Source organism: Pyxicephalus adspersus, chromosome 3 (assembly GCF_032062135.1).
Source record: "Pyxicephalus adspersus chromosome 3, UCB_Pads_2.0, whole genome shotgun sequence".
Lineage (NCBI taxonomy): Eukaryota > Metazoa > Chordata > Amphibia > Anura > Pyxicephalidae > Pyxicephalus > Pyxicephalus adspersus.
The window spans coordinates 43,337-54,444 of record NC_092860.1 but is presented as its reverse complement, the minus strand read 5'-3'; the positions used below and the strand labels follow the sequence as shown (position 1 = coordinate 54,444).

At 40.1% G+C, this 11,108-nt stretch overlaps 1 protein-coding gene across 1 annotated transcript; it reads right to left on the bottom strand.

Annotated features, from left to right (window-relative positions):
* Positions 1-358: 358 nt before the first annotated feature.
* Positions 359-10,608, bottom strand: VPS25 (vacuolar protein sorting 25 homolog). Its single transcript, XM_072403245.1, has 6 exons — positions 10,430-10,608; positions 9,180-9,325; positions 8,496-8,549; positions 3,393-3,481; positions 2,606-2,681; positions 359-1,770 (listed from the first exon to the last, which is right to left on the bottom strand). The coding sequence occupies exons 1-6, from the start codon at positions 10,474-10,476 to the stop codon at positions 1,658-1,660; spliced, it is 525 nt and encodes a 174-aa protein (XP_072259346.1). The 5' UTR covers positions 10,477-10,608; the 3' UTR covers positions 359-1,657.
* Between the last annotated feature and the right edge of the window lie 500 nt (positions 10,609-11,108).

Below are 11,108 nucleotides of genomic sequence, written 5' to 3'. Positions count from 1 at the left end.
AGCAGCAGGTCACATCATTCCATGCAACCATGTGTCCTTTGCTTGAGAAATGACACCCCATATTTAGTGGCATAACTGTTTAGCCGCTTATGATAAATGTGGCTGCATATTACTAATGTGAACAATGGTGAAGCCTGCAAAGCGGTAGAGTTGTGGTCCAGCAGTGTTAAAGAGCCATGACAACTGCTTAATGAATCTGTCCTTTGTTAATCTTCTGAACTGGGCAGCTCCTTCCTTTTACTATAAAACCTGATTTATAAGCAACACAATGTTTCAGACCATTTGACAATACAGCCCACTGCACATCCTATGAATTTCTACTTTCTGTTCACAATAATTCAATTAATTTAATTCCACACAAGTTGAAAGAGCAGATTTATTCTTTACATACCAAACTGTACAGATGGGAGAGATCTGACCTGAAGTATGCATTACACACACAACTTATTTACAATTATAATCTGACATCTGCAATGCTCTTGTCTTCTCCCATGTTTTAAAACTGGTGAGCATATTAAAGATTAATGTGTTTTATTAACACGTTGCTAAATCTGCATCTAATCGGAATAAAGTTATGTTAAAAATACTCCGTAGCAAGTCTCTCTCGTCTATGCATCATCTTTTGTTTGTGCAGGATTAAACAGTTCTAAATCTGGGGCAAAAAGTGCTAGCAAAACCGATATCTCCGTACATAAATATATCTATATATTGGTTGAAATAAAAGCAATTGGCCCATACCTGCATGTCTGATATAATCATGTAAACAAACGTCATTGTGAGCAGAGATAACATATTGGTAATTGTACAATGTCCTGCAAACAATTGTTGGTGCAAAACCATAACTAACTGCATTAATCAGATTTCTTTTTAGTTAGTATCCGACTTCAGTCAATCAGTCTCATTATATGGAAGTAAGTTGTCACCGCATGCCCAACACCAAATAAGGACCAGAAAAAACAGAGAATTGTCGGAGATCAAAAATAATTTTCTAGACAAGCATGCTACAGGCTTAAACCATTTCAAGCGTCCCGATGACAAAAGCTACAAATATTTTAAGGAAGGTTAGGGTCCATGGGGCTGTAAACAGCCACCCTGTTAGGGCCACACGAGGAACACTGGCCCCAGAATGGACAGAAGGATAGTGAAAATGATAGACAAAAAGTCAAGGCTCATTGGGAGATGCCATAAAATTAAGCCTAATAGCCAATCACTAATGTAGTTCCCAACAAACAAACTATTCTCAGTAGCTTATATGAACCCTGATTTGAATCCCATGGAAGGTGTAAAAAGAACAGAAACATGCAGTCTGGTGTTGGCATCGTCACACCTGACACAGCTGTAGAGAGCCAAATTACATGATAACAGCTACACAAATCACTTGCTTGCAGTGATAGCAAGGTCAAGGGTCCAATCATTTTCTGTCATTTGTGTTAAAATTTTAAATATTCGAACACAATCTATGACTTTACAATGATAAACAATGGGTGCCAATACTTTTGTCAGTTTCAAGTTTTATCAGAAAATATTTATTTCTGTGGAGGACAAAAAAAAAAAAAAATAATATATATAAAAATAACGTTCACATACTCAATATTACCATACACCCATCCTGTAATTATAAGACTGCTAACATCATGAAAAAATTGTGTACAATTTCTTAAAAGAATTTCACACCCTTGCTATCATTTAATGTAAAGATCTCTGCTTTGTGTTCCAACTGAAGGGTTTCCAGAGATTTCAGGAGCATAGATTCATCCAAACCATGGAATTCTAGGTAATAAACAATACACAGTAATTATTAGGAACAAATCATTGGAGAATCAATAAAATCATTTAATCAATCAATAAAAATACATTGGACAGAAGGGCCTTCACATATTTCTGTATTCAAAAGTTAAATCTAGCCCTCAGCCACCTTGCCTGGTTTTTCTTCATGGGGTTCCTTCCCAGCACCGTCTGCTGCTTTTGCCCCACCAGAGAAAGATGAAGATAACAGGGCCTGGGAAGTCAGCCATTAGAGACAAGGACAGGGATTTGCACAACCTTCATAGAACAATTAAGAATCAGATTGCGGGACCAGGAAAGAACCCCAACGTTTTCATTTCTGATCTAATCTGTAATCTACACACAATACTATGAAGCTGGAGGCTCTAAAGCCGCATACACATGTGCAATAATAGTCGTTGGAAAGGATCTTTCACGATCCTTTCCGACGTCTAGCACTGCACAATGTATGAACGAGTGCTGTACATACAGCACCGTTCTGCTATATGGAGAGGGGAGGGGGAGAACGACGGAGCCCCACCCCGCTATGCGTTCTCCCCTTTACCATGCATTAGTATCTTTAGTCGTCCATCGTCTGTGGATCCGCCAGGACGGTCGTTCGGACGATTGACGACACTCTGTACACACGGCAGATTCTCGCCCGATATCGGCCCTGAGCCAATTATCGGGCGAGACCGTTAGACATGTTTACGTAGCTTTACAGTTCTTTCATTATTCACAAACCTTGCTCATGGTATTCAAGTTAGGGGTTTGCACAACATTCCTACATTGAATTAAAGAAAATGGCAGAATATCAGAGACAGAAATTCAGCATCCATACCTTCCCCTTCTGTTTCATCGCCATTTATTAGCTCATAGAGTGTGAACACAGAATTGGTCATTCCATTCTTTGACACCTAGGAAGAAACCATATCATAGTTAAGGAAGAATATATGATACAATTTTTACTTTTTCCTGTGATGTGAATCTTTGGTGTGTGTTGGCCAAGCACCTGCCAATAAACTTGAACAGGCAGAGCTATTGGGGATCTCCATTGTAACACTCAGGAGAAGAAAGTACAGGGTTCTCCCCAGGCCCTTTTAGCTGGGTACACCACCCGGCACTTTTCAGCACCCACCCGGCTGTTTTTGGGTGGTTACTACAGAGTTTGGTCACAATACAGGGGCTGCCACCCACCTACAATTTCTTCCCGCCCGGCTTCAAAAATTTCTGGGTTGAGCACTGAAGTAAAAAGGTTGCATTTGAAGATTTGCCCAATATGCTGCATATATAGAAAAAAAATATAAGTGCTAAAACAAAAAATCTTGGCCCTTAGAAAATTCTTGTTAGGGTTAGTATAAAGTGTACCCATCTTAGAACCCCATATATACTTATACTGTTCTCTGCCTGTACTATAGAAGCCATTGCTTCTGCAGGAAAGAAATTCATTGGTGGAGATGTCAGGAAAGGGTTGTGCTTGAAAGATTAATCCTCAATAACTTAGCTTTGGCCTTTCTTATCCATGTTCCTATTCCAGATATTGAATAAATGTTATGGAAGGAAATTGTGTCAATAAAGAAAAGATGAAACCTGCTGAGATGCGGGAGATAAACGTAGACAAAACTCACCCAAAGGTAAATGACTTTTCCCCACTCATCCGGTCTCCTCCACATGATCAAAAATCTGGTTTTATTTTTATCCAACCACTCCAGATTACCTAAAATTGTAAATGTATATATTAAAAAAAAAAAAAACACGTCAGGCGTTTAGAGACACAACTGAACAATATCTTCAATTGATTTGTTTTTGGAGCGCCCTAAACCTCAGGAACACTGCAAATCCTAATTCTACAAATTAAACTGCTGTTCACAGGATTGGACACATGCAAAATGAAATGAAGACGAAAAAAAAGGGAGCAGCCAGGATAGTTCCTTCTCTTCTTTTTGTGTAAAGCCTATCCAGACATTTAAGTGGCCACACAAGGTGGAACGTCATTCACACGAACAAGACAGTAGCCTAAATCATGGCCTGCCTGAGCCAAACAGAAATGGAAGGCCAGGAAGCCAGATTCCAAAAGAAATTTATTCTTCCTTAAAGCAATAGTATAATGAATAAAAAAAGTCAAATCCAACATTTAATATTGTTATTTTGTATTTATATAGCGCCAACATATTACTTAGCACTTTACGAAATCCAGTCATGTCAATAATTGTGCCCCACAGGGGCTCCAAATCTTAAAGCAGAAGTAAACAAACAAAAAATAAATAAATCACACTTACCTTCAATCCTGCAGATTAGTCTATCAGTCGGGAGGTTTCTTCCATGGGGTCTCACGTCATCCTGGTATCCATGCGTGTGATCAGCAATTTTTTTCCCTATTGATGAAAGGGCTCCTCCTGCGCATGCCCGAGATGCTCATGCGCAGGAGGAGCAGCCAAGAGCCTCCTGGGATGTGTAAAGTAGGTATCCCAGGAGGCTCTGGGCTCCCATTTATTCTTGATCCCCTAAGCGATCGAGTATCAAGGAGGCAGTGCTGCACCACTTTTTTTTTTTTTTTTTTAAAGGGTGTTGCACTTTAAAAATGTTGTTTGTTGGTGTTTGGGCTGTTAGGGCTGTCTGCCCTTTCATATAAAGTAAACATTCTGAGTTTAGGTACGCTTTAAGTTTCTACTTTCATAGTTATATGTCATTAACACAGACAAAGGTCATTTGGGGGGGGGGGCAATTTAGCCAATTTCATGTTTTTGGAACGTTTGATGAAACCGTGCCGAAGGAAGGTCACCCAAACACTGAGAGAACATATAAACTCCATGTTTTTGGAATGCGGCCGAGATTCAAACTTGGAACCTGGTTCTGCATAAGCTGCTAACCTCAGAGCAAACAATGAAGAAATACGCACTTTTAAACAAATGAGGGACAGCAAAATAATGTATTGGTTAAGATGAAAGGCCCAGATTACTTTGGCAAGAAACACCACCTTGCTTCTATGCAAAATCAAAAAGGGTCCCACACAGGAAAAAGACCATCATGACAAACAACTAGCAGAAGTAATAGCCACACAGGATAGAGACTGGGTTGTCCTCCTCCAGCATTCTTCTCTCTGACCACCAATGTAAGGGACATGGTTTCAATTGAACACTAACAAATAAAAATATATATATTCTCACAATCAGCACTCTGTTAACAATCAGAAATATAAAAGAAAAAATTATGACAGCTTGGTTCGATTTTCCACATTTGGTCAACTGCCCAAGGGTAAAGAAAATTTGAACCCTACTGAATATCCCTAAATCCCTTGATAGTGCCCTGTTTGGTAAATTGTTATGGTTGTACCAAAGTATACTAGATGATTATTTCAATGTATTTCTACCCACAATCACTCTTTCTAAACACTGAAAGTCTCCAATTTGAATGTGAAATGCAAGCCAACTAGGTTATGATCAATGACGGGCTTTCTTTTACCTTGGACAATAAAATTTCAAAAAACATGGGACCCCTGGAATCATTACCTTGCCAAAGCTAGCTATTCCTCTTTTCTACCCCTTTTTTTGTTATCCCCCCCCCCCCCCCCAAATAAATAACACCAAATATTTCCTGTTTAATTTTCCCCTTGTTGCTTTTCAATTTGTGAAAAATTTTTCATTAAATGTTGCACTGCTTAAATTATTCCGATTATAAGTAATTTAATATAAATATATACAAAAGAAATTTAGGCCAAGTGTGTCACGTTCTTATTACAATACCTCAACCTATTTGGTTTATTATAAGTAAGCTATACATAATTATTACCAGTGGCTTCCCTGACGCTGGAAAGGTTTTTCATGAGTTTCTCCTAGCGAAACATTTACCAAATTTAGGAAGACCTACAGTTAAGTCCATAAATATTTTGACTGACAACTTTTTTCTAATTTTGGTTCTGCACATTGCTACAATTATTTTAGATGAAACAACTCAGATGCGGTTGACCTGCAGACTTTCAGCTTTAATTCAGTGGGTTGAACAAAAAGATTGCATAAATGTGAGGAACTAAATCCTTTATTACACAATCACTTCATTTTAGGGGCTCAAAAGTAATTGGACAAATTAAAAAGCTGAAAATAAAATGTTCATTTCTGATACTTGGATGAAAACCCTTTGCTGGCAATGACAGTCTATAGTCTTGAACTCATGGACATCACCAGATGCCGGGGTTCCTCCTTATTATTCCTCTGCCAGGCCTTTACTGCAGCGGCTTTCACTTGCTGTGTGTTTGTGGCCTTTCTGTCTGAAGTTTAGTCTTCAACAAGTGAAATGCTCATTTGGGTTCAGATCAGGTGACTTGGCCATTCCAGAATATTCCACTTCTTTGCTTTAATAAACTCCGGGGTTGCTTTGGCTGTATGTTTTGGGTCATTGTCCATCTGTATTATGAAACGCCTCCCAATCAATGTGACAGCATTTAGCTGGATGTGAGCAGACAGTATGTCTCTGAACACCTCAGAATTCATTCGGCTGCTTCTGTGTCACATGATGGATAAACACTAGTGTCCCAGTGCCATGGCAGCCATGCACGCCCAAGCCATCACACAGCCTCCGCCATGTTTTACAGATGATGTGTTATGCTTTGGATCATGAGCTGTTCCACGCCTTCTCCATACTTTTTTGTTGTCAACATTCTAGTAAAGGTTGATCTTAGTTTCATCTGTCCAAAGAATGTTTTCCCAGAACTGTGCCGGCTTTTTTAGCAAAGTCCAATCTAGGCTTTCTATTCTTGAGGCTTATGAGTGTCTTGCTTTTCTCGTTGGAAAGGATCGTGAAAGATCCTTTCCAACGAGAAAAATTGCAGGTGTGTACGCAGCTATAACGAAGGAATTGCTAACACCAGCACATGAAATAGGCTTTGAGTCAATTGTCCAATTACTTGCCCCTGAAATGAAGTGATTGTGTAATAAATGATTTAGTTCCTCACATTTTATGCAATCTTGTTGTTCAACTTACTGAATTAAAGCTGAAAGTCTGCAGTTTAACTGCATCTGAGTTGTTTTTTTTTTAAATTAATTGTGGTAATGTACAGAACCAAAATTAGAAAAAAAATTGTCTGTCCAAATATTTATGGACCTAACTGTATTTAGCCTGGATCAACACAGTTTTAAACGTGTGTGTAAACCTTCCTACCAAACCTACAGTCCCTATCTCATATGTAACCCAGGGACTAGCTGTACAGCCATTTTAGCTCTAAGGCTGGGTCTACACGGACTGCTTTAAAAACGCATGTAAAGGTTCCTACCACGTTTATATTCATTTTTACGGACTTTTAAAAGCATTTTAAAGCTTGCATTTAAAATGATAAAAAAAAAACTCAAAAAAAAAATAGATATAAAGCGTTTACAGCAAATTTTACTTATAACCCTTTCAGGGAATGAGTACAGGAGTACATAAAACCCCTTCATTGCCTATAAGGGTTAATATTCCCTTTTATATTAATATAGACCATATTAAGAACATTTCTTGGTCCTGTCACTTTCACCTGCGCAACATCTCCCAAATCCACCCCTACTTGTCCCCAGAGATCCCCAAACTCCTTGTACACACTCTTATCTCTAATTTGGACTACTGTAACCTCTTCCTCTCTGGTATTCCACTAATGGGCAGCACGGTGGCACCTTTGCAGTGCTAGGTCCTAGGTTCGAATCCCAGCCAGGACACTATCTGCATGGAGTTTGCAGGTTAATTGGCTTCCCCCTAAATTGACCTTACAGTTAGTGACACGACTATGGACTTTGTACAGCACTGCGTAATATGATGGCACTATATAAATACTGTGAAATATTATTAATAACTCGCCTCTCTCCTGTAAAATCTATTATGAATGCTGGGGCCAGACCTTTTAATCCTTCCCACTGCTCAGATTCTGCTGCATCGCTTTGTAGAGATGCAGAAGAAGCTTGAAGAATCAAATTCAAGCTCATGTGCATTGCCTCCACAGTTCTTGTCCCACTTACCTTTCTGACCTGGTAAAAAAAATACCCACCCCCCCTAGCAACTAATTTTGCTCTCCAAATGACCTACTAATGACTTCCTCACTCATAACCTCATCACACGCACGGCTCCAAGACTTTTCTAGGGCTGCCCCGACTCTCTGGAATGGTCTCCTCTTCCTATTCGGCTTGCTCCTACTTTCTGCTCATTTAAAAGAGCCCTCAAAACCCAACGCTTTATCCTCACCTACTCGTCTTCTTCTTTCTCCTAAACCCTCACTACTTCTCACCATTCCATTTCCCCCCCTATTGTGTGATACTTCCCCCACCTCCTAGATTGTAAGCTCTTCTGGGCAGGGTCCTCTCCTTCTCCTGTGTCACTGTCATTTGTAACCCCTATTTTAAAGTACAGCACTGCTTAATATATTGGTGCTATATATTTCCTGTTAATTAATATAATATTATTAATAATACAGATAAAAATAATAATAAAGTGAACAGATCATTGAGAAATCAGTGAATCAGGATCATATTGACACATCTAATGCACAAACTCGGTGACATTATATCCGAATGTCTATCAATGCACAGAAATGCCTATTAAAGTATACCGTTTTCACCAACTTTAATAGAAATGCATTAGGGGATAAAAAAGTCAAGAATAAAAACTTAAAAAAGTTTTCCGTTTGAAGGAAAAGAAGTTTTCAATGAGGATTTGGTTATAATAAAGGTTGGGATCTCTGCTGTCACCATTCATACCACATATGTGCTCACCTTTTTTCCTGAGTTCTTCTAAAACCACCTGAACAGACTCTAATGGTAACTTTCCTGCACACAAGGTTAAGGATATCTATAACAAATGGGTAACATTCTGATAAGAGCAATCATATTAAGCTTTTTCACCATAAATCTGCTGGAACATTCACACTCTTTCTGTGTTTTACCTTTTATCTGTGCTCTTGTAAAACTGTTAACCAATAGGCAACAGCTAAAATTTTAAACAGGGCTCATAGTGCGTACATTGATAAGTACTGAATCAAAAGACTGATAGCGTTAATATTATACAATGGTACAATTGGTATGGTATACCATCACCCACTCAGAACAAATAGCACATGCCGCGCCGCGCCCCCCCCCCCCGGGTTCCATAGGCATGTATACTTATCTACATGCAGTACACAGTACCATAGTGGCCTTATAATAATGTAAATAATTGTGACAAACATCCGATTAAACCACTTGGTGAAGGGTTATGTGAAATGTCTGTGCCTCCCTGTCCTCTCGTTTACCCCCTTGCTGTCACAGGAAGTGAGGAGAAATCTCCCCAACTTGGTCTCAGACAGAAATCAAAATAATTAAAATCATCTTTAAGTCTTAACAAAATATAATAAAAATGTTGAGGAAGCTCCAGGCAGTGTATGGTAAATATAAAACTAGCACCCAGCAGGCAGAGGATACGCTGAATTTTCTTGTTGTTAAACAAAGGACTTTCTTGTATTTCCATCACATTCATTGTGTAAAACTTGTTATGGCGACAGAAAGATAGAACTAAGGATGTCCATGCTGAAAGCTGCTTCTGTCTGGTGTCCACATTGGGCTGTAACCTGGAAAGGGAAAACATTTCTCATCATGTTACATGGCTACAATATGGAGACATATTCTGTCATCTCTTAGTGCAGGGGTGTCAAACTTTGACCCCAGGGGTCAATCTGGCCCCCAAACGTCCTTTTTTTGGCCCTCTCAAGGAATTCTAAATATGATCTGCAACTGAACCACCGCTGCATTGAAATAGCGCCGCTACTACAATTCCCGGCATCACTCGTGTCTATATACCAGCGGGCTCTCTGCCTATGTGTGGCCCCGCATTGGACTGTTTTATAGACGCAAGTAAAGCCGGGAATTTTAGAAGCGTCGCTATTTCAATGAAGAGGGAGTTCCAGGCCCACATTGGCAGCGTCTGGCATTTTCAGCACTCCCCTCAGCTGTACTTTTCCTTGCTATTCCAAGGCATGGACTTGAATAGTTGGATTTTTAAAGATTATTATTATTATTGTTAGCCTGTGCAAAAAGCTTACCACTGAAATTTAACTCAGAAGGCTACAAATAGAGAAAGCGGCATAAGATGTTTTCTCAAATAAAATTGAAAAACAAAAGGTATGCCTCTTTCTCTCCTATAGGCTTGTTCCAGATTGAATGTGAAGCCAAACCTCTTTATTTTCATATGAAAAGTTTTTATATGTAATGAGAAGGACAAGGATGGCCTGCGACTTGGTCTTTAAGTTTTTAATTTTGGCCCTCTGTGTATTTGAGTTTGACAGCCCTGTCTTAGAGTCAGCCAGGGAAATGGGACAATACGGCACACAAACACAATGCCTGAGACCCCATTATTGGGAAGATATTAAATAGGGCACTCTCTACTTCCTGTCTGAGTTTCAGGCACTAATGTTTCACTTCTTGCTTCCCATTTCCTATTGTGTCTCTGACACCGGAAGTGAAGGGGAAAAAACGAAAGGTGTTTATCATCCGCACTGATAGGAGCTGGAAGCCCACCCTTCACTTTATAAGCGGAAAATTGTAAAGGAAAGAATAGTATAGGAAGAAAATTTCCGAGCCAAAGAGAAAGTTTATGTCGCCAACACACACCACAGAGTAGATATACAGCCCACTTCCTGCTCCCTCCCCTGCCATGGCTACTAAAAGCTCCTCACGTGTAAAAAGGAGGGAAATTGTACTGCCAAGGCCATTCGAACCCCATCTCCGTGATCCGTCTCCCAAATTCTTCCGTCAGAGAAATCTTCACTATAACGTTCCGGCGTTACGTGTAATTCCACCTATCAGCGTTCAGGAGTTTCAGCCCGTTCTCACAGGTCTGTAGTGCGCATGTCAAACGAAGAGAAGCTAGTACTTAGAAACCCAACCCCTCCCACCTCCTCACGCATGATCGTTAGAACACGCCCACCTCTTCCCACTGGGGATCGCAGAGCCAATCACAGGACCCGGCCACTCGCTTGGTTACATCGCCGTAATTCCTGTTATTTCTGGTGTCTGATTTATCTCTTCCATCCCCCACTGTCCCTGCCTCCATCCCCTTCTATTGGCTGGTACCCCAATGTGCCCCTCCCCCGGGGGATGCTAGGGGCTCCTGGAACAGTGACAGGGTCACTTTAACTGACACCAATGATGGTGACATTTATCCCACTGTCCAGCAGTATAGGGGGCATTCATCCCACTGTCCAGCAAGATAAGGGCATTCATCCCACTAGCCAGCAAGATAAGGGGCATTCATCCCACTGGCCAGTAAGATAAGGGGCATTCATCCCACCTGCCACCCGACTAATTTACTGTGATCTGTGGATATAATATTTATAGAAGGGGTTCTCTGAAGAT